This window comes from Chrysoperla carnea, chromosome 1 (genome assembly GCF_905475395.1).
Source record: "Chrysoperla carnea chromosome 1, inChrCarn1.1, whole genome shotgun sequence".
In the NCBI taxonomy this organism is placed as follows: Eukaryota; Metazoa; Arthropoda; class Insecta; order Neuroptera; family Chrysopidae; genus Chrysoperla; species Chrysoperla carnea.
This window is the reverse complement of record NC_058337.1, coordinates 110,947,122-110,974,914: the sequence shown is the minus strand read 5'-3', so window position 1 is coordinate 110,974,914 and position 27,793 is coordinate 110,947,122. Positions and strand designations below refer to the sequence as shown.

Genomic DNA, 27,793 nt, shown 5'->3' with positions numbered 1-27,793 from the left:
TTCTTTGATACTTTCGACATTCTTAGAAGCGGTGCGAAGACACGCCGCTGTGTGTCCGTTACCTTCTGCGCCGGTAGTTCAGTATCTTCTAATTAAGAACAAAAATACAAATATTCATCAATTGCAGACGGATTGCAAATAAGTCCTACAAATGAACCGAAGCTTAAGATCTAAAAGGGTAATAATTTTAAATAAAACAACTGAATTTAATTATGCTTATCTTGTATTATATTAAGAAATGAAATAAAAACACGGTATCATAAATCAGAGTCAAATATTAAAACCTTAATCGAAGTCCCTATTTTCGTTTATAGTAGATTTTTCCAACTACTGGTGAACCTTCTAATTCCAAGCTCTGAAAAGTTAAAATAATGTTTGAGAAAAATGGACCAGAATATTTAAAAATATTAACTTACGATTAATACTCCTTGATCGTAGAGTTCATATGTTCTGGTTCCTTTTCTGCCATCAGGTGATGTGGATCTTACAACCAATTTAGGACCCTCCAAACTTGCATGACTCTAAATAAATAAAACAAACAAAATCATAAGCGTACTCAGAGACTGTTATAAAAATACTGGTAGCTGAATCACTGTACGAAAACTTAGATAACTTACCTTCACTTTATGACCATTTGCAAGAATTTCGTCAACATCGTGACCTAGTTTATATGAAATTTTTGCATTTGTTGTCACATGAACATCATCACCATTTACTTCGATTACGTTTGTGCGCCATGGTTTCTTGTATTTTTCAACTTCAGCATCAGGAAGTCCTGCAATATGAATACGTTTTAAAACAATGTATTTGATGGATTTTTTCTGCACTGTTTTTTCTCGTTTTGTACATCTATATAACCTAGTTTCGAAAATGTTTACCCTTTTTAAATTTTGGTGTAAAATTAAGAAAACTTACCAAGAGCTTTGTAATATTGTTCCATATTTTCATCTTTTTCGTGTTCGTAATTACCAGCGAAAGCAGACGCCATTATTCTTGAGAAAAATAAAAACTGAGAGAGTGTTTATGGGAACTGAATTGTTTTATAAAACGCAAATCACTACTAATATTATCGGCTTTTTATATTAAATTTTTAATTGCAGTACATGCATTTAATTGCATAATTGCAGTAATATAATTTAACAAAATTAATTTACAATTTTTTTATGACACTTCGTTTACATGCATCTAATATTGCAAGAAAAGGCTTTCTAATGTCGCGTCGAGCATGCCAACAAAATTGCATTTTATTTCTATCGGGCAGAATTTTAAGCGTAAAAACATCGTGGATTGCTAAAATTAAGTATAAAGTGGGCATGTTGCGAAAACCTTACTTGGCTACAGAGTTTTAAGCATAAAAACATCGTGGATTGCTAAAATTAAGTATAAAGTGGGCATGTTGCGAAAACCTTACTTGACTACACTGTTGCCAGAGGAAATTAGCTTGATAACTGACTGCTAGCTAGTACTCAATATATTTTGTTATCTCACAGTTAATAAAGGAGAGAATAACGATGCAACACCTAAGGATAAGTTTCTACAAGGTCGAAAATAGGACTTCCACTTACCTAAGGGCATTTGGAGTTTTAAGAGGAATATAACGATACCTTTAATGTTGAAATACTTCGAGCTACTTGGCAGTCGGGTAAAAAGAGTATCAATCGCCACTATATTGGGCTCATTGTAAAGTTTTGCATCCATTTTTGATTTTCATATGAATTTGGAATCGTAGATGAGTCGTAGCTGAATAACAAAAAATATATTGAGTAAAAATCAGCTGTCAAGCTGACTCCCACTAGAATGAAAGTGGCATACATTTAGTTTTCCAAATAGCCCAATTTCATGGCTAATGATGTTATATTTATGTCATTAATTTGAATTTAAGGTTTATACCTACTTTTAAAACAACAGCCTCTATTATGACTTTTCATACTGGATTATGCTTCCAGTGCTAAAATTTATTTACGGAAAAGCGCTCTCGAATAGACACAAAACTATCTTTGTCTCATATATTTAACTAATTTTATATCAACTTTGTCAAAGTGTAAATGGCAGTAGTTTAATAATGCATTTTTTAAAATTATTTCGATATTCTTTGTATAGGGGGTTGTCAACTTTTTGAGCGTTACTGGATCCATAATTTAACAAAAAATTAGGATTAGCTGTACAAGAACTATAAGACGGTTTTGTTGATGCTAATATTATATTTTTGTGGGATTTGTGAGGAGGACTTCTATGGTTAAATTAATAAAATCGTTTTGTTTTATAAATATATTATTATTGTTACATTTTGTATCCATAACTTTTTTTATTAATAAACGTTCCAAGCGGTGCATTTTATTTCAAAACATATAAATAAAGATATTAATAAATATATTCTATGCCATAAAAAAGTTACTTTTATGAATTCTGCTCAAAGTCTTATTTTATATTTGTCCTCTGTAAAATTGCGATTGTTACTAATTGAAGAAATCCGGCTCACTCAATTAGTGGGAGGAATTATCTTTTGGAGACATTACTCCAGGATTTTATTCATAACTAATGTATATTACATAGTTTAATGCAAGGGAAAGAAAATAATTGATTTTGAATTTCGATTCACAAGGCAATTTTTTTATTTTATTTCTGTTTTACAATACTGTTTTACACTCTTTTAAAGTATATCTTAGCTACAACATCGGTTTGGTCTGCGGTTAGAACCTGAAAAAATGAAGAATTTTTAGATATAATTGAAAAGAAATTTTATAGAAATTTGTAATTGTAATTCAATTTTTGTTATAGTTACTTACAACCATGAGCCCTTTTTCATTAGTTTGGTAGGTTCGATGTAGAGTGACATCGTCTTTAACACTTTTGCTATCCACGATTAAAACATTACCATCAAGTTTTGCTGTACTCTGAAATAAATACAGAATATACGATTTTATTCAGCTGCTTATATTTATTAAATAAGAATCTATTAAATAAGAACAACCCCAAAATCTGCTTCTATTTAGTGTTGAAACAAGATCGATTTTAATATACAAGTGGTTGAAAAGAGGGTAGGAGATGATATTCTCAGATGATAAATTTTATAAAAATTTTCAGAATTTTGAGCATTTTTCTATTAATTTTATTTAAAATTTATGTTTTAAGCAAAGATGAAGAACATTATAACCCTATTTAGTTACTTTTATCTGAGATTTTCGTACTGTTCGCCTTGCTAATGACTAAGAATGTTGGGTTACAGTTTCGTCTAAAATTTATCAGTATCTCTAAGACTAAAATTTTGAGATTTACCTTGAATGTGTAATTATGTTCGTTAGTTTCTTCAATTTCAGTATCCAAGACGAAAGTTACAGGGGATGAACCAACAATTGTTATTTTGTTTCCATCAACAGTAATTTCTCTTTTCATTCCAGCTTTTGGTACAAGTCTCTCAATCATTGTTTCAGGTACATCTAAAAGTCGAAATCAAAGTAGATATATCACGCAAAATATTATTAGAACTAATGATAGATATATCCTACATACGTAATCCTTTGTAAAAATCTGCCACTTTTTCATTTTTATCATATTCGTATTTACCAACAAGTGAAGCTGCCATTTTTGAGTGTGTATTGACAATTAGAATACTACTGTTTTAATTCTAAATTTTAAACTGACTACCGGCTTATTTATAAAAATCAACAGCTTATAAATAATGTGTTTCAAATCACTTATGATTAGATAACATACTACAAAAATAAAGATGAATGTTTAAGTGTCACAAAAAGTAATTATTCCTATGATTTAATCCTTCTGTGGAATTAGAATATATTTATGCGGTTTTATTATTGTAAAGGGTGGTTCAATTGCAGTTTCCTATCCTTGCAACTCTGTAATTTAGAATGTTGTGACTACTTTTGCTTGTTTTAAATGTCATATGTTAGAAACAATCCATTTACCATATGAATCGTTTATCTAACGCTCAACAACGCTCAAATTTTTCACAATGGATATTCAAAAATAACAATTTTTTAACAACTGTCATATACTTTTACGGGATGATTACACCAATTTAATCATTCAAATAAATTTTGCACAATGATGCAAATAATTCACACCATTGTACAAAAGTTTGAGGAAACTGTAAGCATTGGAGATAATTATAAACGTGTCTCATGGTAGCGTTCGTTCAGCCAAGAATACACCATTAGAGTTTCTTTTGGTGGGATTTTCTTAAGAGTCACGTCTATATCAAGAAAACTACAACGTTGGAGCACCTGAAATCATAGAAAATTATCTCGAACGAAGGAAATGCTGCATTAAGTCCACAGGCGACATTTGGCTGACACCATTTTTCATATTAAATGCCGTAAACTTACTCTTCGATTACTAAAATATAACTAAGATAATAATATTCAAATTTTTATGTGTGTGTTCTATTTTTAAAAATTAATTATTAGGTGTGTTCGGAAAACTTATTGTACTTTTGTGCAGATGAGGAGCTGTGGCTGTTTGCCGTTTCCAAGCCATTTGATTTCAAGCGAGTCTTGCGCAAAGACTACCACTTCAACATGTCGTTGAAAATTCCTACGATATATTTTCGAAACTGAGTATCAAGGCAATAGCTATATGTCACACCTTTTTAATATATCTGTGGCGGGTAGAGAAGCTGCAGTGCTCATAGTGAATGCCAAGGATTGAAGGGTGAATTTTGAGCTCCATTTTAAAATTAAGGCTCTATGGCTGCCTCTTCCTGTTAAATTAAAGTGTGGTGGATACTGAAACTAACACAAATGAAACACCTCTTTCAACTGAAACAATCTTATTCAAAAAAACCAACTTCAATTTTGTCTGAGACTTCTAGTGGCTCAGTTGGTTAAAGCGCCGTCACGACGAAAATGAATTTGCTTAGTATTTTTAATGGACTGGTATAGTTCATGGCATGCAGGAGGAGTACTCAGCCTCTCAAAAAGATGACAATGAACCTATGACCTAAGTGTGTCTAACGGGGATAGCCAATATGACTGAAACTAACCTAGCCTAAGTGTTTTACGCAATTTTGAAAGAAAATACAAAACAACAATAAATATAAAATTTGGCAACCAAAATAAGAAGTCCCTTCCTTCAAAAATCCTATGAATGGTTAAATAAATCAAATTATTTTTTAATATTGAAGCCTTGATCTACGTAGTGGATTTTTCAACAAGTTTTAAAGTACGATTCATAACAATAATAGATTGAAGGTTAAATGATAATATTTTTGATTTTGAATAGATTGTTTGTTGAATTGACGATTGGAAGGACAAAGCCATGTACTTGAGATAGTTTGCGGTTATTTGCTCACCAAGAAAACAATACAAAAACGTTGCATCGGGTTACTCGATAAGTCATTGCACACTTATTTTGAAAACTAAAGATTAAAGTCTAATTGTTTCAAAACAATTGCAAATGCATATGTTGTCAGGCTATACGGGGCATAAATTAATAAAGTGCTTAATCTTATCGCGTTTATACGAAATTAAAAACACAATTTATTTAAAATTTGGTAGCATTATACAAGGTGTTCCGTATGACCACAGGCAGAAATATTCCAGCAATTTTAAAAAGAATTTAAAACAAAATGTTACTTCAAGTATTTTTCGAGCCAATGTACAATTAAAGAGACACAGATTCGTTATACAGGGTGCTTGACCTAGGATTTCAGGCTCAATGAAAATATCATTCTACTCAATCACTGTTAATAGTTTTTCTTAATTAAAAAGGTTACATTTTTTGTTCGAAACATTTTTTCGAAAACCTTATAGTTTTGGCAAAAACGGTCTGAAAAGTTTTATCCATAATTGTTTTTTCGTATCAAAATTATTATTTCGTATAATTGACAGACGACGGTAGCGATTGAAAAACTTGAAGCGATTTACGTGAAGGAATGAATTTGAGATATCATTCGAAAATAAAAATTAGAAAGTTTAACTAATTGACAATGGCCACTTATCAGATAGGAACATGTCAGAACGAGGACTTTTGATCCAAATATTTTGCTGGGTAAAAAGAGTGATATATATAGATATACTAAAAAAAACAAAAAATTATCAAAAATTTCGCAAAATAAAGTATATTAAACATAAATACAAAATAAATAAAAACAAAATTTTTCTGGTAAAATGGTGATTTTCATGGCAATACTCTTCTATAATAGTATTTCGCTATTACTGGAGTTTTTTGACAAGACATTGTCTGAAAAATACAAGAAAAACACTAATACATAAAAATCATTCTCTTCCTGTTTTCTTATATATTATTCTAATGTATTATCTTTGTAAAATAATTACTATCTGGTACCCATCCAAAATTTTATTTTAAACTGAAATTATTGTGTCCGTTAATTCTGTTCTAACGGATTTAAAAAAAATGAAATACACAATAAACGCCAAATATTTGACGGACATAGTTGGCTATTTATGTTAATTAATAATTACTGTTCAAAGAGTAAACACCCAATTTTCTTGGCGATCCTCAGGCATTCCAAGACTATACTGAATTAGTGAGAATACAATTTCCCTATCAATTTTGTTGAAAAGTATAAAATTACATTTACTTACAATTATAAGCTCTCTATCGTTGGATTCATAAACTCTTTTCAATGTTGTATTTGGTTGTTCTGGTGTCCTACTAGTTACAATTAGTTTATTCCCTTCCATTTTAGCTATGCTCTACAAAAAAATAAAAACACATTTTGAGTATTTTAAATTTAAACACAAACCGTGTATATATGGAAAGAAAAACTAATTTAATCTGAATCTAAATTGAAACCAAAATTATTTTACAAAAATTGTTGTTTGCATTGATTGTGTTTTTCGAAAACTTCGTCTATTATTAACTCTAAAACGTTTTAACGACTTGCAGATGAATAAATTTTTTAAAATTACCCATTTATTTTCGAACGATTTAATAATGATATAGAAAATTTAGAAAAATTAGAAATACCAACTTAAATGCCGACAAAATAATTCATGTCATGATGAAAGTTTAACGGTTTCTTGGAGGAGCAAGCTTTTTATATTTAAATTGAAATTTCAATGGTTCAAAAATTTTGATGGAGGGATCAAATTGTCACCATTTTGTTAAAAAATAATTATTTTATAATTACCTTCAGTGTATAATTATACTCATTAGTTTCATCCACTTCTTTGTCAAGAATATAAGTTGCTTCATAATTTCCTGTTATGGTAACTTTGTATCCATCGACCTTAAATTCTTTTAATGAATTTATTTTGGGTATTAATTTGTCGACAAATGCTTCGGGTACATCTAAACATAACGAGTACAATTAATGGAAAATTATCGTATTGAAATTTATAAATAATTTTGTTTTCCTTACTCAATGATTTATAAAATTCAACTAAATTTTCCTGTTTCACATAGGCGTATTTTCCCACTAATGATATCATTTTAACTGGTTTGTTTTAAATAGTCGTGGAATCGCAAAAACTAGTTTTGTAAAAGAAACCTTTTGTTGTGCATTAATTTTTTGTTTGCTATTATTAACACCAAATCAATCAATATCAAATGTTATCAACCGTTCGTCAACAATCAATGTTTCGGTTTAACTTTAATTAAAAAATTCTGATAAAGTGTGTGTTGTGTACAACTCGTCGAAAGTGCGTTACGCTTGACTATAACAAAACATTTTACAATAGTTTATACTCGATAGCATATTACTAAGAGGAAGAAATTTACTTTTTTTCATTTCGTAAATTCGTTAGACTTAAAAATTTTCGCCCGTCTTGGAGAAGAATTGTATATTTACGTTAAAATATAGGTCTAAAATAGATACAACGTTTTTGTAATAGAGATTATTTGAGCGGGTTGGAAAAAATTAAAATTCAAGAACAGTAGGTATTATCGTCAATTTCTACGAAAGCTCCATTCACCTGAAATATTAATTTCACCGCTTTTAATTTTCATTTCAATCAGGAGAAAAATAGTAATGTAGATATATTATATAAATATCTTATATAGGGTTTTACATTTAAAATGATAGAACTTAAAAACCTAAAAACAATATATGATTGGTTTACAGCGTTAATATAAATATTTGTATTATTTGGTAAGAAACTTTACATCAATCGGTTCAGTAAATAATTCAAGCAATTTGCAAAAATAAATATTTTGCGAAAAATATTTTTGCAATGTCGAAAGACGATTGTTGATCTAGAGACATTAAAATTAAGCACAAAAAGCCCCATCGATGATATCGCACAAAAACTATGCGCTCAGATAATATTTCTTGTATACCTACGCACTTCTTAGCGCAAATTGTCTACATTTGGATGATCGTCACCCAAATTTCCGTAAAACACAAAAAACAAATTTGGTTGATTTTTGTATGCAAGTGGTTGAATTTAAGTTTTAAGTTCTATCATTTTAATGTGAATGTGTTAAATGTTGATTAATGAATTTTAATATACGGATCCCCAGATCATATTATAGTATATTTTTAATTATAATACAATGTGTAGGTAGGTAGTTTGTGGAAATTAAAAAACACAATTAATATCCCTGATTATTTATTTTAACACCTGTTGTTTTGTTCACGCCTTTTAATTTCGTCTAGATGATAAGACTTCAAAAAATAATTCATGGCTAGAAGTGAAGCAAATAAATATTTTACATATACATAAAGAAATCATCTCCAAATCTGTACCAATTCAGCTTCCTATCTGTTATGATTCCTATCTATTCTTATTATGCTTCAAAGAAAAAAAACTCTTGTTGTTCTGTCAAATAAAAACATTTTTGAAAGAGTACATAGATTGACTGAATAAGGCAGCTCTTGGAATTACAAATTATAATTGTATGTAAAAATTTCATTTTTTTGAAAAGAGACTACGTGTAAAATAAGTAGAAAATATGAATATATCAAACAGATGGAATAGTTATATGACAAAATTACAATTTACATTCTGATAAAAAACATTTGAGAATAAAATTAAATCAATAGTCTAATTTTAGCAGGCATGTTAGGTAATTATTGTTAAAACAAATATGATAATTTGTTAAAAATCAAAATATTTTTAAACATGATTACATTTTTTTTTTTGTATGTATAAACGTTTATTATCTTATCTCCAAATTCTGTTTTATCTTTAAATTTTTATTAGTCATACAATGAAAAAAATAATTTTTTTCATATTTAATTTGACATTGAAATATCAATTAAATTGCAGTACTTCGACATAATTACAATACCTACCTCGTTGGATAGTACCTCGGAAGAATATTGCAAAAATGGATATAATTTGATTTTCTTCGATTTGGATAAAACTTATTTTGTAATGGCGCAGTGTCAATAGAATTTCCAGAGTAACTATTCAGTTTATTTGTCGATTAGATGAGAATCTTTCGATATGGCTCCGAAATTATAGCTTTGTAGTCGATTTTTACCAATATACCAAAAATTACTCACCCAATTGTAAATTGAACCCGATTTTTAAATCTGATGGACCAAAAGTACTCTACAAATCAAGTTTCATCAATTCTGAAATAATTTTGTTGTTGTTTTGATTTTATTGATTTTTTGAAAAATATGCAGGGTCCATTATGTGTGTTGGTAAAAACCGAATTTTTTTTTGCAAGGAACACAAAAATTCTATCGTATTGATAATTGGACAAGCAGTTTCTTTAACATGGGCTAAATTCGTAAGCGAGAGTTGATATCCAGAACTGGGAACTTTTTTCAGTTCATATTTCAGACACTTTCAATCGTAATAGCAAGCAGATTTTTATGTCCTTGGAATATTTACTTTGGACTTATGGGGACTACGAAGACATTAATGAGTATTTTACAAGATATTATATCCTGATTCGTTTCCCAATCCTAATTTAAATCCTCTCGTTATATTTTTTTGTTTCAATAGTACACAAATCAAGTTTTATCAATTTCTGGAACAATAATGCTTTCTAGTTTTCTTAATCATTTAAAAGACGTAAAAGGGCCGTCTTAAAAGGGTCGTACTCTTGATCAAATTATCTTAAAAAAAATCGACTCATTCGTTTAGGAGCTACGATGCAACAGACAAACACTAAGGTACAAAGGTACAAAGACACATTAAACTCATAAAAACCCCTCCCTGAGGTCGGGAGTTAAAAAAGTGGCTAAAATCATTTACCAAAATGAGTAACGCGCAATTTTTTATCATAATTTATTTACAAATAAACAAGTAACAATAAAGTAAAAGCAATTGTAAATGATTTGTTACTCAATGAGGCGTTAAATATTAATGATTTTGATTCGGGTAAATAAAAACACACCTAACATTAATCAGAAATAAACGTAAGGATTTTTATATAAAAAGAAATATTTTTTTATTTGATCATTAATTTTATTTTGTTTTGTTTTGCTCTTGAAATGCTTTAGGGAAAACTAGTGACTACCAACATTCTCGGACACTTAAGGATGTACAATCCTTACAAATTAATTTTCTGAAAGAGATTTGAAAAGATAAAAAATTTTTATTTGAAACATTGTTTTTAATAAATTGTATTGATTCGCCACAATTTCGTCTCAAATTCAGCTTAAAGATGAATTTATACACTTTAATCTGACATTTTCTGATCAAACCTCAAAAAACGAGTGTGAGGCTTATATCAGTAAAGTAATTTTTTTTTATCTATGAACACTCTTAGGGTATGTCTCCGCAGTCTGATGTTTTACAACTACCCACTTTTCTGTTATTTAGTAGTTTTACAATTACCCACTTTTCTGTAGTTCTGTTGTTCTCTTATCCGTAACGAGTTCACTTATATAGCCCAAATGGGCTATTTAAAATTCAAAGATGTCTAAAAAGATGTTCTCCAGGTATTTGAGTCCAATATTTTTTGTTCGAAATTCTTTTCCTGTATTTTAGTACCGTAATAAATTTTTTCAATATACGATTAAAACTGTCCACTCTATATATAGCATGTTATAATTCTCAAAGGCATTGATTAAAAATGTCAAACAACTACAACAAAATTTGTAAAATATAAAATCCTAAAACTCGAAATTTACAATTTTTTACAATTTTATTTGTTAAATTACATCGCACAAAGCAAATGAGTTTACCAAACACAATATAAATATAAAATAAAAAGGGGGACTCACTGTTCAACAAATGAAATTTCTATTTCCTGCTATTTTAGTACAAGAATCGGGATGGATAAAATCCTTAGAAATCTGACAAATAACTTTATTTTATTTAGTCTTTTTTATTAATTTCAATGCATTTTCGTTAAAATTTGAAAATGTACAAGAATAGATGACAATATCTGAAATCAAAATTAAAATCGATTGACCAACATGAAATATACATATAAGCCATAAAACAATTTTTCTCTTTTATTCTTGCAAAACAATTTTTAATATGAAGTGTAAATGGCAATTGCAGGTTATGACGTCTCCAAGTGTTTTTTTCCTTCCTGTCGATTTGTACAATTAAATCATACATATTTTCGTTAGTAGTTATTGATGTTATGAAAAAATTGATTTCACACGTTTTTAAAGAAATAAAAAAATTTTAGGACAGAGGCCCATTCTAGTATAGCTGTTGATAAATACGTAACAGTGGCATTCTGGTCAAGTGCTTGCTTATCACGAGTGAAATTTACAAAATAAAACTCCCGACAAATTTTTCAGCTACGGATCCCTAAACTCGCACTCAAAACATATCTAAGAACACTCTTCATTAAATTACCTTTTCCTTATAGCCTTCTCTAAACTGAACTGATTTAGAGGATCATGACCTACGTTTTATTTGTTTCGGGTACGGAACCATAACACATCTAAGCATGTGAAACATATCTAAGAACACTCTCCATTAAATTACAGCCAGACACACACATAGCGGTCAAACTTATAACACTCCTTTTTTTGGTTCGGGGATCAAAAAATGACATCATGAGAGAGAAAAATCCTCTTAGTGATGGAGCCCTGATGCTCACAAGTGTTTTTTTATTTTTTTCAGATCAAAACCGTAGCTTTCTACCAGAAAATTAACAAAAATTCAAAAAAAAATTATACTGTATGTACCTACGTTTATCCGAACAGCTATGTAGTGTGTATGAAAAATCATATAGTATATAAAAAGCAAAAGAAAAAATACATGAACCTTTTTTTTATCCTGTGTATAAAGGACACATACAATTCTATTGAAAACACATGTTTCCTTTATTTCACAAATATGTTTAGTGTATAAAAAAGCAGTAGAATTTGTCTTAAATAAAGTAAAAAAAAAAAATCTAAAATACATATACGATAAATTTTTTTTTTTAAATAAAAGAAGTCCTTTCAATAAAGGCTAATCAAAAGTATAATTTATTTAATTTCAAATACGTACGCTTTTACAAAGTCTTTGTTTTGTTGGTGATAAAAAATAAATCGATCACGTGCTCTAATTTTTAAAAATATTGTCAACGATTGGTAAGTAGAAGAGGTAAGAATAATATCTGACACAGTGTTTGCAATGGCAAAATTGTAATAATAATTTATATAACTCAAATTGGTTTTAAAATCAGAAAGAACCCCGCAATATAAGATAGGATAATGGCTTCCTGTGAACTTTTTTTAACCCACCCTAAAATGTTCTTGATAGCGTTCTGATCAAAAACTTTCTGGCCACAAAACTTTCTTACAAGTAATTTTCGAGCTACGGGCGATCAAAGCTACAAATACATTCAATTTATAGTACCTATATGACTAGGAAAATGACGTTCTGTGAAACTCTTTCAAACTGCACCCAAAATCTTCTTCGAATCATTCTGATCAAAAGCTCTCACGGCCACAAACGAGCAGTTTTCCAGCTACGGACTAAATAACTATAATGAATGTTTAGCTTTGATCTTCTGTAGCTCGAAAACTACAAGTTAAAAAGTATTGTGGTCGTGAGAGCTTTTGATAAGAACCATCCAAAGAACATTTTAGAATGGGTTAGAAAAAGTTTCACAGAAAGCCATTTTTCTATCGAATATTGTGGGGTCCTTTTCGCAGATTGTTTAGGTAATGTGAACTAGTAAATGTACTAAGCGCAACCGCTCTTAGAAACTAGGCTTACTCCACCCTTACCAAATTTCCAAATGAAAAGAAATATGTAAAACTTACCTGTCTTAGAAACCGTTTTTTCGTGATGTTACCTTCTCTTATAAAACAGTGTTCAGAAAATTTTACACAGTTAATAGTGTAATTATTCAAAATGTGTTGTCTAGGCTTGACAAAGTTCTTGATTTTCATTTTTACCAACAAACATACAATATGTATTTCGAGATGTAATAAAAAAGAAATGAATTTGACGCGTATTTTTCTATTTTATTACGTTATTTTATTTTAATTTAAATAACTTTAACTTAACGATGGACAATTTCATTATCGAAGAATAATAAAATTTACTATGGAAATAAACAAGTAAAAAAGTTAATATTCTCTTTTAAAAAAGATTCTCATTTATGTTCACGTTTATAATTATTCAAAGAATTTGCTTTTAAATTTTGATAAACAATGTCATACAACATGAAACAATACAAATAAATAAATTTTATCTATATAGCGAGTTTCGTATGTCATCTTAACTCTCTGATTCCTTTGTATCGTGTAGTAAGTAAAATGTTTAGGATGAATTCACACCAGCAGAGCGAAGAAAGCTAACCAACCATAATGTTCAATCAACTGCATAAAATCCTGATTATTGATCGTAGAATCTTGGTTTTCTGGTAGAAAGATACGGTACTAGAATTGCGAAATCGCTTCTAATTTTATTTCTTCTTCTTTTCCGAATACTTCTATATTTTTTAATTCGTCAGATCCCAATCGAATAGGAAAGTTGGATTAAAATAAAGGTTTTCAATTTTAGATATTACTTCTACAAGGTTCGATTTTCAGCTTCAATTTTTGGGGTTTTGAGGTTCAATTTTTGGGGTTTTTAAGGCCAAACTTTTCCAGCATGTTGAAAATTCATCCAGAAATTGTTTATTTGAAGAAATTGAGAAATTGAATTTAAATATTAACCAAAACGCATATAATGCGTTGCTGGGTTTGATCTGAGAGATGTTGTTTTCGATTAAATTGCGTAGGTACTATTGCGTCAAATAATGTCGTATAGAGCCTCTAATTTAGCTCAAAACAAGTATAATCAACGTAAGCACTGTTCATTTAGCGACACGGCCGGTATATTCTGAAGTTTAAGCAATCCAATTTTAAAGCTATTTAAAAATATCTACACTGAAATAACTTCAAATAAAATTCAAGTTAAACGCAAAAAGCAAAGAGGTAGGCAGAATTTCACTTTATTATTATAAATATGATAATCAATTTGATAAAAAGAGGACATTTGATATTTTTATGATTTTAATATTATATCGAATTATCGATATTTAACGAACATGATCTCTAGTTCATATCATATTGTATGATATGGTCTGATATGATATTATTATAAGATGACATCATTTTAAAATAAAACTCCCGTATAAAAGTAATAAAAACAGTCATTTAAATTCACTTTATCATAAACATTATCTGGTAATATAGTAATATTGAATGAAATAATCAGTATATTCCATTCTATAGATAAATATCAAATATAAGGGATGTTTAACTTAAAATGTTGCAAATGATACATGATAGATATAATTTATTTGTTGTCAAGAGCAACATTTGTTCTAGTAAAATGGGCTCTCTGTAAACATAGCTACCATTTTTAGGCATCGTGTTAATAATATACAAGTTTATTTGTAATTCAGTTTGGAAATATCATAATTTTGACACTCCCCTTAGCTAGCCTTTAGCTATAAAATTTTGTTACCAGTTTTTTTAATCACTAGTGACAAAATGAGGTTTCATTTTTAACTATACATTTTTCATTCTCAAATAATATTGGCAAAACAAACAACTTTTTGTAACTAAAAATAGTGTCAAAATTATGACTAAAAACTTGATTTCTTTACACGGAATAATAAGAAGTAAGAAAAGTTCAAGTTTATAATCATACACGGCAACAATCATAAAGAATAGTCTCTAAATTTATTTTTAATTCATTCGAATGCCAATTTAGAAACATACCTTCAAGAAACATACTGTTTTATAATTAATACGATCTCTCCAAAAACGAATTAGTGAAAAGTATAAAAAGTCACTATTATTTAGTGACTTTTCACTATTTGCTAGTGAAAAGTATAACTACTATTTGAAATAGTGGTATATTTCTCACTAGCAAATAGTGAATAGTGAATAGCCACTCTTTCTTTTCACTATTTCAAACTTAAGAGAAATTGAAGAAGATTTTTCAAGTTACAATATTTTAACAGCTCGACACGTTCAAATGGAAGAAAACGTTAAAGTAATGAAAAAAAACTTCTTTAAACATTTAAAAACGCCCATTTCTAGGCACAACAAGTTGAAATTTTGACAGTATGAGCTAAAAACCATTGTTTATGGCTTATGGTGAAAAATTATGAGAAAAAACGGAAAAGATAAAGGTATACCTATGTGATCATATTTCGAGTAAAAATCTCTACAGGCACCAGTTGTATGTTTGGACCATTTTTTGCCCAATTTCATACTTTTCTAAGCCTCCATATCAAGAAAAAGATGCTTTCCCGGCTATATTATTGTAAGGAGATATTGTTTTTGTTTTTTTTTTTTAAATGTTATCTTCCATTAGATTATGTCTTGCTGTTAGAACTCTGACAACTTTGTAAAGTTTTTAAACTATACAGACTGTACAAATGCATTTTGAATATTCTATACTATCCACAAACTATATCATATTTATTTATAACAATAAAAGATTCAATAAAATATAAGTATTTGGTTGTTGTTTGTATTTGGTTATGATTTTTACAAAAAGAAAATACAATTTTAGAATATGAACTATAATAATAATAATGTAACAAAAAAATACAATAAAATAAAATAAAAAGAAACAAACCAAACTGAAAATAAATATATAACAAACAAACTCATTCAAACAACAACAAACAAACAAACAAACAAACAAACAAACACCAACAACCACCTTCACCACTAAAAAGTATTATTATACTTACTGAACAATCTAGGGCAGGCAAATATTTATTTTATTAGAGGAAAGCGAGCCAGCGAATGGTTATTGTTTACAATTATCTTGTTTTGATTAATACTTTTAATTACTTTGTATTGGGTTATATATCGATGGAAAACATGGGAATCAGGATGAATAAGAGTGGAAAAATTACCTTTTTTCTTCTCTTAAACTTCGGAGAGCAAAGTGTTTGATGTAGACGTCACTTTAACAAACCATTTAAATTGAAAATCCGTTTGTATATTGAGTTAGTGTTCAGAAAGTGCTTTTTGGTAGCGTCAACTTTCCAGCTCCCTTTGGCCTTTCTATAGGTAAAAAAATCATGGATTTTCACAGCTTTCTTGAGATTTCCGTATCATTTCGGCTACCGGATCATTAAAGCCTGTACTAAGCAGAAGCGCTGGCTATTTTCGAAGCATATGAATGCATAAGACCAAACGCTCTCAGGTGCACCGAGATTATTATCTTCACCGACAGCCAAACAGTTCTTAAATCTTTCAGATTAGTCTATCTAGCCTCAAAGGTAGCGCAGGACTGCCGTACGTCATTAAGTGAGCTGGCGGAACAAATGAATGTAGGCCTAGTATGGGTTACGCGACACAGAGACAGTCCAGGAAATTGTGAAGCCGTCGAATGGCACAATGCTAGCGGACATCTATGTCAAGCATCAATAAAAGTATCCGGGAGATCCGATCGCAAACGGCTTGCTGCTCCTTAAAGATTGTATCTTAAAAACAGCCAATTTTAGGTGAAGGGGGGAACTGTCCCAGTAGGGAGGAGCAGGAGACGATATCTCATCTTCTCTGTCACTGTCCAGCTAATTCATGGTTAATGACCGGGAATTCGCTATCAGAATGGGCCCTCTGGTCTATGTTTTTTCCACCCCAGAACAGCCACTCTAAAATAGCCTTATCTACATACAACCCCTCTGTTTTTTTCTTTAAACTGTAGAATAAATAATTCATTTATGAACCAAGTGAACAAAATACGTAAAAGTTACACTTTATGTCGGGAATTGGAACATACCATTTTCTGGCCTGAACGTTTTTGCCAGCAGAGATTAAGTAGGGTATGTGATATTATGCGCTAAGTGTTAACATAATATCGAATTATTTAAGAAACAATCCGTTGTAAACATCTTTAATGAATTTGCAAACACTAAAAACTACAGTATCATCTTTTCTTTCCCCTATATGCATTGTATTTGTACAAAATAATAACAATCATAAAACTTGCATACGTTACAATAATAACAATTATTTTAAAACAACTTAAGCTACAACGAAAGTTCTAGATGAATTTAACATATACAAAATATATCTATCGGTGTATCTATTGGTTTTGTACAGATTCAAATTGCGGAAATATTTATTTATACCTAAGAAAAATGTCATATTCCTTATTTTATCACATTAATGATTCTATGATTGTGAGCAAATTCAAAGTACTTACAATACTATGTAATTTTTTTCGCCAGTTTTAATTGCAATTTAAAATTCTGCTTTAGCAATTCAAACCCTATATATTATTAATGTGAAAGTAAGGATGTTTATTTGTTTGTTACGTTGTCACGCAAAAACTAATGAATAAATTTGAATGAAGCTGAACAATAATGTAGATCATACATCATAATAACACATGTGCTATAATTTATAAAGATATATTTAAAAAAAAAATAAAAAACATTAAATTTAATCTGACATTTTTCTGCTTCATTTATGGTCATCATTTTGAACCATAAATTGAAGATGTCTATAAAAATTTAAAATTAAAATGCCAAACAATTCATGGCCATCTTTTCTGATATACTCAATGAATAATGCATATATTTTAGCTGTGTAAAACAATCTCTTCGAGTGTTATGGAAGGGGGATAAGTAAGATCAAGAGAGGTGGAGGCTATAAAGCGGTGGTTTTTACTTTTAAGCCCAGTGAAGCGGGCGAGTATCAAGCTGGTAAAGCATATTTAAAATTTGCCTATGTTAGTAATACAGTGATGGGAAAAAGTTTCGGCACCTCAAAATACTTTCAAACAAATGATGATAAGTGAATGGAATTTTTATCCGTTCAGTAAGACTATTAAATAAATCTATATAAATCATTTAACGACAAAACCGCTCATAAAAACCTGCTAAAGGTAGCTATAATGGGGGGTGGGGTCTCCGAGGGATTTTAAAGTTAAAAATGTGAAAATCGCATAAACTACCACGTATGTATGTGTGCTATATGTGTGCCATAGAAAAGATGGGAATTCAATGGTGTGTAAACGTGTATGCTTTTTTTAGCCAAATGTAACAAGAAATTACTAAAACCGACTGCTTTCAAGGACTGCTGAATCAAGGTACCTACCTAATATTCTTCTTGAAAAACTTTATAAAATCAGCCACTGCTCAATTTACGAGTCCGCAATACAATATAGTTATAAAAATCTTGAACCACTTGAGAGTAATGTTAGGGTTGCCGAACTTTTTTCCGTCACTTTATCATGAATGGATATTTAACTTATAAATAGTTCCGCGAGAGGCACTACGTTCGGTTATGCCCGCAACGAATATAGATCTTATAAAATATACATTCTATAATTCTAAATTGTTGAATTTTCCATATTGGTAAAGATACCAATATTATTATTACTTTTCAAAGTGCAATATTTATTATACTAAAATTATCTTTCCGTAGATTTGAAATGAAAACACACATGACTCATTTAATTTGTATAATAATTGTTGATTTATGTTCTAGTTAATAAACAAATACTTTTTCGAATAAGTAGAGATTTATTAAATCGGTTGACAATCGTATATATTTAGTGTTTCGGTAGAATAAGAATTTAAAGTCGATATAAAATAGGTATATTAATTAAAACTATTATTTTTTAAAAATTGCCACGTACGTCTACAATAATTTCTTGAAAACAAAATTGCTCTCAGTTTTATAAAAGCTGTCGATAGGAGCATAAAATCAGCGAAAAAAGGGCATATTCCTATATTTTCATAACTAAATAGGTCTTGCAAAATATGCATATTCTTTTGAATAAAATAATTATTATTGTCGCGAGACGAAAGTCACATGTTTTTTGTATTACCTCGACGAATTTTCTATTCTCGTAAGTTTCATATTCTCTCGTCTCTTGCTATCAAACAGCGTTTTCTATCATCTCGTAGCGTCTCTTTTTATATCATTTAAAATATTATTTATATTCAAATAAAAATAATAATTACTCATTAATACCTGATTGATTTATACGTTGAAAGGCTAAAGGTTATCGGCTTCTGATTAGCACTTTTACTCAGACATAGATTGATTTATCATATCGAAATCTCTCGAATACCTGTCGAAAATCTGATTTCTTTTCATCTTATTGTCTGGCTTTGCACATACCCCGCGGCATCACTAAAAAATATATTTTTTTTACAATTTTATGGCAAATATATTTATTTCTTATCTTTTATTTTAAAATTGTATCGAATAGCACTTATCAGTTTATACGATCAAAACTTCAACTTATTTTGCCAAATGTTCTGTCTGTAAATCTGAACTTATTAACACGATCAGAAGTAGTTGTTGATATCTAAATAATAATAAAAACATGGTCAAAAGAAAATAAAATGAAAATCTATGGAAATGATATAATAATAATAATAATAATAATCATAAAAAATTATAGATATTAGAAACAATATAATAATATATTTTGCAGTTTTAAAAACTTGGCTAAAATCCAGAAAAAAATTTTATATGTAAAAATTAAAAAAAAAAAAGAGCAAACCGTTCTATAAGTGAACCTTTGCGGGATAGATGATTAACTTTCTGATTATACCACTTTCGTATTATATTACAAATTGGCGTTAATTTTTTTTCCTGCGACTCTGTTTACGATACTTTTCAATTTTTATAATATTAATCGAAATACTTCATTTTAGAAGTATAGTAAATTATAAATTCAAATTTTTGTGTATTTCCTTAAAATGAAAAATAATCAGCTACCAGAAAAAGCAGCCTGACTTGCTTGTACCACATGTTCTCGCATGTACCTCGGAATGAAGGGAGGGAAAATTATTTCAGATCAAACTGTATAAACTGAAGATAAATTTGTGAGTGAACTGTGTTGATATTCATAGAATAATTATTTATATACGCCCGTGAGATAAGAAGTTCTTTTCTCACTCTATATGCGTGGAAAATATACCTTAGTGTGGTAATGAATTCATTACTTCACTTGTGCGGAAATTAATCCATTAACTTACTCCAAATTACTGTCAACATTTAAACTAGTAACAAGTTACTACAGTAATTTTTTTAATTTTCTATTTTTTTGAAAAAGTTATGACACCTTTTATCGTTCATTTTCATATTTTAGAGGCGTAAATGAAGTTTTGTCCGATACACGTATGATAACGCATTATTAACGTACTTCTGTGATTGTCCAACTCGTGCTACGCACTCGTAGTGCCAATTTCACATTCGTACGTTAATAATGCTGTTATTCCACTAGTATCGTAAATAATTATTTTCCATTTTTCAGAAACTTAATCATACTTAAATATTCTCAGACTTTATGCATAAAGTTGGTTCCTGAAATATAGGAAAGTCGACAAAATCGTAGTCTTTCGATATATAAATCTTAAAAATTTATCCTCTTTTTAGTTAAAACCGATATCAATAGTGGTCAGTAATTGACATAATTTTTAAGTGCATTTAAATAGCACTGTTTTAAGTGTCAAAATATAGGAACGTACAAATATTATGAAATTAGTAATTTCGATTTTGGGTTTAACTACAATAACTATTTATCCAAAAGTTAAACAGGCACACTCACTATATGCATTCTACTGTGGATATAAGATTTTGTGCTGTTTGCATGATATCAGAACGTCAGTCGATTGCCAATATACAAAAATATGTATTGAATTTATCGCACCAATAGTATTAATAAAAAAAAAACAGATAGAAAAATTTGAAGCAAGTATTCAATAAACTATGTTATAAATAATTCCATTTTTTTAGTTACATTTACATAAAAAAGTTTAATTTTTGTTAAGAATTCCATCAATGGCATTTTCAATGGTTCAATCGCTATGCAAACAAATGTTTAAATGAAAATATTATTTATATATTTTTTCGACATTGTTTAAAAAAATGCTAGTTCAACTTGTGGATATAATGAACGGAATTGCCCCATTTAATTAACCTGACCCCTCCATCTATGGCAGAAGTCATGAGGATATCAACTTTTTTTTAACATTATAAATGCAACCATTTACTTCTTCAGACCATATTTAAAAGTTAGTGGGACGTTGGCTACCATATAGTGTTGAGGAAAGTGCTTGTTATTTGTTTTGGGAGGGAGAAATTTTATAATATTGGAATCAAAGTAAAAACCAATTGAAATTAAGTCCATGAAAAACACACTTGGTTTTAGTATTCGCAAAATTTTTTGTTAATTAAAACTGTATCTGTCTTCTACACATCATTGGCTTAATCAAATATTTTAGAATGTTATATTTAGACCAATAAGGAATCTAAGGGACATATATTTTCGAAAAACTATAGTAAAAACTTATGCGTTAGTTGTATTTTTTTTTCTTAAGGACGTGTACATTATTTTGAAAAAGACGTTACATCATCTTCTGCAAATAATGTAAAATATATTAATGCAAGTAACTCACTAAATATAAAAAGTTTTTCAAAAAGGACATACTACACTACTTTACGAAAATTTGGCATTTCATCAAAATTATTTTTATTACAACAAACATAAATATTAAAACTAAAAACTCTTTTAAAACATTTTTAATTTTGGAGTTTTATATTTGCTACAAAATTTCTTCAATATGCATAAATAAAATAATTGAGTATTACAAAAAACGCAAACAAACTTGGGAACAGTTTGTTCTTCATGAGACATAAAATTTAGTGACTTATTTAAATAAAGTATTATAGTTTAAGAAACTTCATTTCGTTTGATATTGTCCTGTTGCTATGTATTGGTGAACATATAATACGGCTCCAAATAGCCTTCACGAAAGTTCATCTTCACTTCAAAAATATTCATACAGTGTAAAATCTTGTTAAGAATGGTTGAAAATTCGAATAGCCTTAAATTTTTCAGGGCAGGGAGAGAGATATTTATATTTTCTGTGCCCACTTTAATTAAGTAATTGATAGCCCTTATGGATTTAGGGAGGTTGATACTCCTAAATATAGGTAATCTTCTCATAATTTTCAGATAGAGAGTCTTCCTTCCAGTAGTATAGTCCGTCCAATGTCAAGAATATTGTCAAGGATTCGACATTTTTAGAGAAAGTGTGGGTATAAAGTAAATAATTCTTGCAATCCTTTAAATCATTTTTGGAAGAATTATTTCTGTTATAGACGTGGTCAGTGAAACGGAGGTTAAACCGCCATTATTACCGTGGATAAGAACGAAATACTACTCTGATGCTTACATATGATTCTAGTTCTATTATTAGAAAAGGATTATATCATAGATATAATTAATTTTTATATAAGTAAAGAGTCTCATCTATATTTTTAATGCGTTATCTAATCATATAATGACGAGTAGTAGTCGATTTGAAGTACTTTTTAAGCGTATTTTCTACATAAATATAGACTTATGCACGATATCGAAAGATATCGGAGAGAGTGTGCGTGTTATAAATCTGTTTTGTAGCCCTTAGACAATTCTTAAAAATGTTTTAGGAATGTTTGACAAGAATATATATCTATATATCTTCTCTCGTTATTTTTGGGCCAAGCATTTGTTTTTTTTTTTTTTTTTCTTGTAAGCAGAAAATTCGGTGCAGACTGTTTTTTACTAAGCATGATTGATGATTTTTCAGAAGGGATTAATTTTGAAATTTTTTTTTGGGTGGATAACATTCTGCATATAGGATTAGTGTCAATGAAGACTAGAGGGTGTCAACTTTTCAGTCCCGTTTTACTTTTCTTGAATCCAAAATAACAATTTTTTTTGTCGTTTTTTTACCCTTTGCGAACTTCTACTGCACCTCAAATTTGAGCTAGAGAGATCAAAATGTGTATGTATTGCTTTTATTGTACGCCTCTCAAGCCCCTACCAAATTCACTGTTAGGTGGTTGAAAGTTAGTTTTAACCTATAAGCTAATGACAAAGATGTGCCTTTTGTGGTCCACTTTCCTACTCCTTTCCCTTTTTTACAGTCTCACAAAACATGTAAAACAAAATTTTTATAGCATCAAAAATCGTTCAAATCCAGGTAATCGTGAATTTTGCTACGAGTCATATATTAAGAAGAACCTAACGAGGGGAAACTATAACCTTAGTAATAGAGCTCTGCTGCTCACTAGTATTTTTTTAAATGTATATAAATAAACTACACAAATTTACAACAAAATCAAAACACTAACAGCACAGTTTTAGTACTTTTATTCCTTAAACGAATACAAAAATGGCATCCACACTTGCTGGTAAATACGAATATAAGTCTCATGAAAAATTGGTAGAATTTTACAAGACATGGCGTAAGTACCGAATATTTTTTATAAATTTTTGAAAAATTTGTAAAATTGCTTAATATATAATGTGTTCCAATTTAGATCTTCCCGAAAGTGCAATTGAGAAACTTGTACCAAAAGCTGGAACAACAAGAGAAATTAGCGTTGACGGTAATAAAATTACACTTGATGGTGGACAACCATTGACTTTGGATTCCGAAGTTGACGAAACTATTAACAACTACCCTGTAAAGGTTAGTATTATTCGAATATTGAACTCGAGTATTTCATTTAGGGTTTTTTCTTTTAAGTGAAATATTGTTGTTGATTGTGTTTTGAAATAATTATTAAAAAAGTCTTATGAAATTTTAAAGATTTATGTGATTTTTTTCAGAGTACAGCGAAAATGGAAGGTAACACATTAATCGTACACAGCAAAAGTGTTAAACACGAGGGAAATGTTTTAATTCGATCCTACAGTGCTGATGAAAACTTATTAACGATTGTAAGTAAAAAAAATTATTATTCGTCTATTAAGCATTCGAACCTCAAAACACAAAAATTATTTTCAATTTCAGACTCTAACAACAAATAAAATTGATTTCGAAGCAAAAATATTTTTTACAAGAATATAATAAAATTTAAAATATTCAATAGTTACTTGTAAATTAAATGTGTTTCTTGTTTTTGTAAATATACGTTTTTAGAACTCTTAATTTAATTAAATTATTTCGATTTCAATTTTTATCGATATTGCTATAAAAATTTTTGAAAGTGCTCCAATATTCAAATATCATTGAAGATGTTTAAAGTTCAAAATTTACGCTTTTGTCAAAGATAGAATTGAATTTAATATTGAAGTAACATTTATGAAAATTATAAATTGTTCAGGAGATCAAAAGCAAGGGCATCGCTAGCGAGTTGACCAGGGGGTTAAGATATTGAAATTTATACTTGTTTAAATTAAAATATAAACATCTTAAAAATTGAAAATCAAAATCGAGGGATACGCGACGGGAAAAATGATACGGATGGTTATAAGTGGGCTTAAATCTGAAAAAATTAGTTGTCTTTAGAATGACTTGATCATTAAATTTGGGACTATTTGTTATTAAACAGTTCATTCTACATTTGAACAGTATTGTTGTAAATTAATATGGTTTCATAACATTAATTTATTTAAATAACCTTCACTGAAACTCAGGTTAACACTTATATCAAAGTTCATTTTTAATCCTCCGGTTTGTCGTATGGAAAAATGATTTTTCCATTAGTATCATTATGGCTTTTTTCTAAAAAATTTTCCTTGGTCTAAATTTTTATGGTAATAGAGGAAATACAATTATAATTACCCTAATTACTTACAGACTTTTCAAATTCCATTTTAATTAAAACAACCGCCTACAATACTTTATACACTAACAGAATAAAAAAGATTTTCAATTGGAGAAATTTTATTTTTAATTAAATGTAGGCAATGAAGGAAATAAATTGGCTACGAGACAACAAAAAATCAGATTGCCCAAGAAGATTCCGCGCAGAAAGTTGCCCACGGAGAAAATTTACACCGAATAATTGTCCATGGAGTAAAAATTCACCGAAAGAAGATTTCAAAGAAAAAAATCAAATAAACCCCTAATTTTATACAAAATTTGATAATTGTCGACATGATCTGATATACTTGAGATATATTTTAGCTGAGATATATTTTTTCAATAGTTATCTTATTAGTTAATAAAATTTAGTGTCTTAAAATTTTAATTTCTAATTGATAATTAAAATTTATTAAAAAAGTTATTTTTTACATTTATTGTCAAATTTTAGTTTAAGAGAGAAGCCAATTAAATTAAATTAATTATAGTTTCGAACAAGTTTTGATTAATCAAATGTTATAATTGTTAACATCTTACATGTCTCAAGACATCAAATGTCTCAAATGTTCGAATGTTAACATCTAACAAGTTACAAGATTTCTATTAGAAAACAAACGTTAGGAATGATAGTAATGTGAAAAATTGTTTAATCAAGTTTCCCCAAATGTTCTAGAAAAAGTAATAAAGTATCATCACTTCTTTAAAAATATTTCCTCCGTACAAGTACAGCATAAGTTATTACTAAGTTAATTTTAAAGTGTAATACGTAAAAATTTGTTCTGGTTAATGAGTAACTCATTCATTGTAAAATTTTATAAATTAAAATTGGATTTTCACGTTTGCTTTTATTAAAAATGTTGAAAAACTTTTTTGTCATATCAAATGAGTAAATGTCGGCATATCTAAAATTTAAAAAAGTATCTCTGATAATCTTTTAGATAAAAAGAATAGATAATATTCTTTCATGTTATTAAATAATTTATTGTATGTATACGTTATATATTCCTTAAAACATCTTTTGTTCAGAAAAAAAGGAAAACACACACAAATCTTAAATTACAAGGTTCAAATTAATGTGCATAGTTCTCTACACTTTATAATCCAGTAAATTAACAACATAAGATTCGTAGGTACTTCAAAAAATTGCACATGCTAAAACTGTTTATTTAGTGCTAGATGACCCGGTAAACTTCGTTTTACCTACAATTTTTTAAATTATAACTATAGATCAGCGATTATTAATCTTAATTAATTGCAGTTCCTATTTATTTATAGCTATACTATGCTTAGCCCGCCCGCTAAGTCCATTAAGCCAATCCGCACGCCCACCCTCTGCTGTCTCTACTATCTGCTATCCTGCTATCTCTACTATCTGCTATTTCTGCTATCTCTATTTATCTCTATCGCTTACTACTACACCTTGGACAGGCCTGGCTGAGGCATTCGACAGTGGAGCACCCTTCGTTCGCATGTAGTTCTAATAAATACTTATTCACAATACACGGACTCTAATAAATACTACCTCAAAACTGTTTAAATACCTGTTCACAATTCTAGATAAATATGGTACGGAAGTCTAATTTTTTTGATAATAAAATTTATCCCATTATAATCGCTTTAAGATCAGCAATAATTGTCCCACTGAAACATAATATCGAGATATAAAGTGCGCTATTCGTTAATCAAGATAATCTGTTGAAAATATGAAAGCGTTGAGAATATTTAGATGTAATACTTCTTTGCGCTTTCAAAGAATGATTAGTTTTATTATTCTACACAAAAATCACGTTTGGGTTTTGCATCTACAATTTTGCTGCTTGAGAAAAAACATAATATTACTGGACTAATTTCTACACTTGTATGATATTTATTCTTTTTAAAAACGTTAATTCTTTTTCCCTAAAGAAAGAAGCAACACAAAAAAAAAGTATACTCTCTTGTAATTATTACTTTATCAAAGTATAATCGAGTACTTTATAATTTTATTGATGAACTTGCTAATTTTTTTTTTCTATATTCGTTTGTGAATGAATGAATGAAAGAAGAATTCTTTGTGAATGTACAAATTTATAATATATATGTATTTCTTCTTCAACATTTTAAATGTATGTAATACCTACATATAGAAAACGTTGTTGAAATAAAATCTTCTCTAGTTCACATAGACAAAAATAAATTATTCTTTTTAATATACTGCGAACAGTCTGTGAATAATTTAAAGTTTGATTCTACCGTGTGTTTCATGTATTTTAAATGAATAACATTGAAGTTCTGATGTTATAATCTACGATACAAGAGCAACCTCATTAAAAAGTTTTATTTCGGCTGGATTTTTGAAATTTCTTTTCATATACCTGACACCTGAGAGCAATGTCTATGGAAATGCGCATTCCCGAAAAAGCTGTAAAAATTATAATTTCCAGACAGTTTTGCTGTTGCTTACACCGTGCCAGATATTATTTTAATTTAAAAAAAAATACAAATACAAATACCTATGGAAATCATTTAAGTAATAACTTCTATAATTAAAAATTTCAGATAAAATAAGATATAACTCCGAGATAAAACTTAATTTGTATTAAAGTCAGTGAATATGGATTGCTTGGAACTTTATAGATGAATGCCATCCTTTCATTTTTTGGATAAATTAAAAAAAAACTTTAACTTCTGCTCTTTAACTTTTATGTATGTAGCTTGCGATTATCAAAACATACTGTAAAATCTATATTAATGTAAAATGAACTGAATAATTAAAATGAATAATTACTAATGAGTAGATAATTAGGCTTTATGTATTGTTTTCATAAACATACAACTTGTTTTAAAAAAAAATATTAAAAGTTATTTTTTATTACGGGAAAAAATTGATTGATCAATGGCCTCAAAATCT

At 28.9% G+C, this 27,793-nt stretch overlaps 4 protein-coding genes across 4 annotated transcripts; 1 reads left to right on the top strand and 3 right to left on the bottom strand.

Moving 5' to 3' along the window:
* Nucleotides 1-205: 205 nt before the first annotated feature.
* On the bottom strand, nt 206-1,048 carry LOC123305934 (fatty acid-binding protein, heart-like). The gene is made up of 4 exons (XM_044887776.1): nt 916-1,048; nt 618-775; nt 417-521; nt 206-355 (listed from the first exon to the last, which is right to left on the bottom strand). Exons 1-4 carry the CDS (start codon nt 986-988, stop codon nt 299-301), a joined length of 393 nt encoding a protein of 130 aa, XP_044743711.1. The 5' UTR covers nt 989-1,048; the 3' UTR covers nt 206-298.
* Nucleotides 1,049-2,588: 1,540 nt separating this feature from the next.
* On the bottom strand, nt 2,589-3,660 carry LOC123305648. Its single transcript, XM_044887423.1, has 4 exons — nt 3,511-3,660; nt 3,277-3,437; nt 2,787-2,894; nt 2,589-2,697 (listed from the first exon to the last, which is right to left on the bottom strand). Exons 1-4 carry the CDS (start codon nt 3,581-3,583, stop codon nt 2,641-2,643), a joined length of 399 nt encoding a protein of 132 aa, XP_044743358.1. The 5' UTR covers nt 3,584-3,660; the 3' UTR covers nt 2,589-2,640.
* Nucleotides 3,661-6,117: 2,457 nt separating this feature from the next.
* Nucleotides 6,118-7,412, bottom strand: LOC123293472. The gene is made up of 4 exons (XM_044874316.1): nt 7,343-7,412; nt 7,112-7,272; nt 6,564-6,674; nt 6,118-6,198 (listed from the first exon to the last, which is right to left on the bottom strand). The coding sequence occupies exons 1-4, from the start codon at nt 7,410-7,412 to the stop codon at nt 6,136-6,138; spliced, it is 405 nt and encodes a 134-aa protein (XP_044730251.1). The 3' UTR covers nt 6,118-6,135.
* Nucleotides 7,413-23,438: 16,026 nt separating this feature from the next.
* Nucleotides 23,439-25,227, top strand: LOC123305823. The gene is made up of 4 exons (XM_044887654.1): nt 23,439-23,557; nt 23,633-23,784; nt 23,925-24,035; nt 25,005-25,227. Exons 1-4 carry the CDS (start codon nt 23,485-23,487, stop codon nt 25,167-25,169), a joined length of 501 nt encoding a protein of 166 aa, XP_044743589.1. The 5' UTR covers nt 23,439-23,484; the 3' UTR covers nt 25,170-25,227.
* The last annotated feature ends 2,566 nt before the right edge of the window (nt 25,228-27,793 follow it).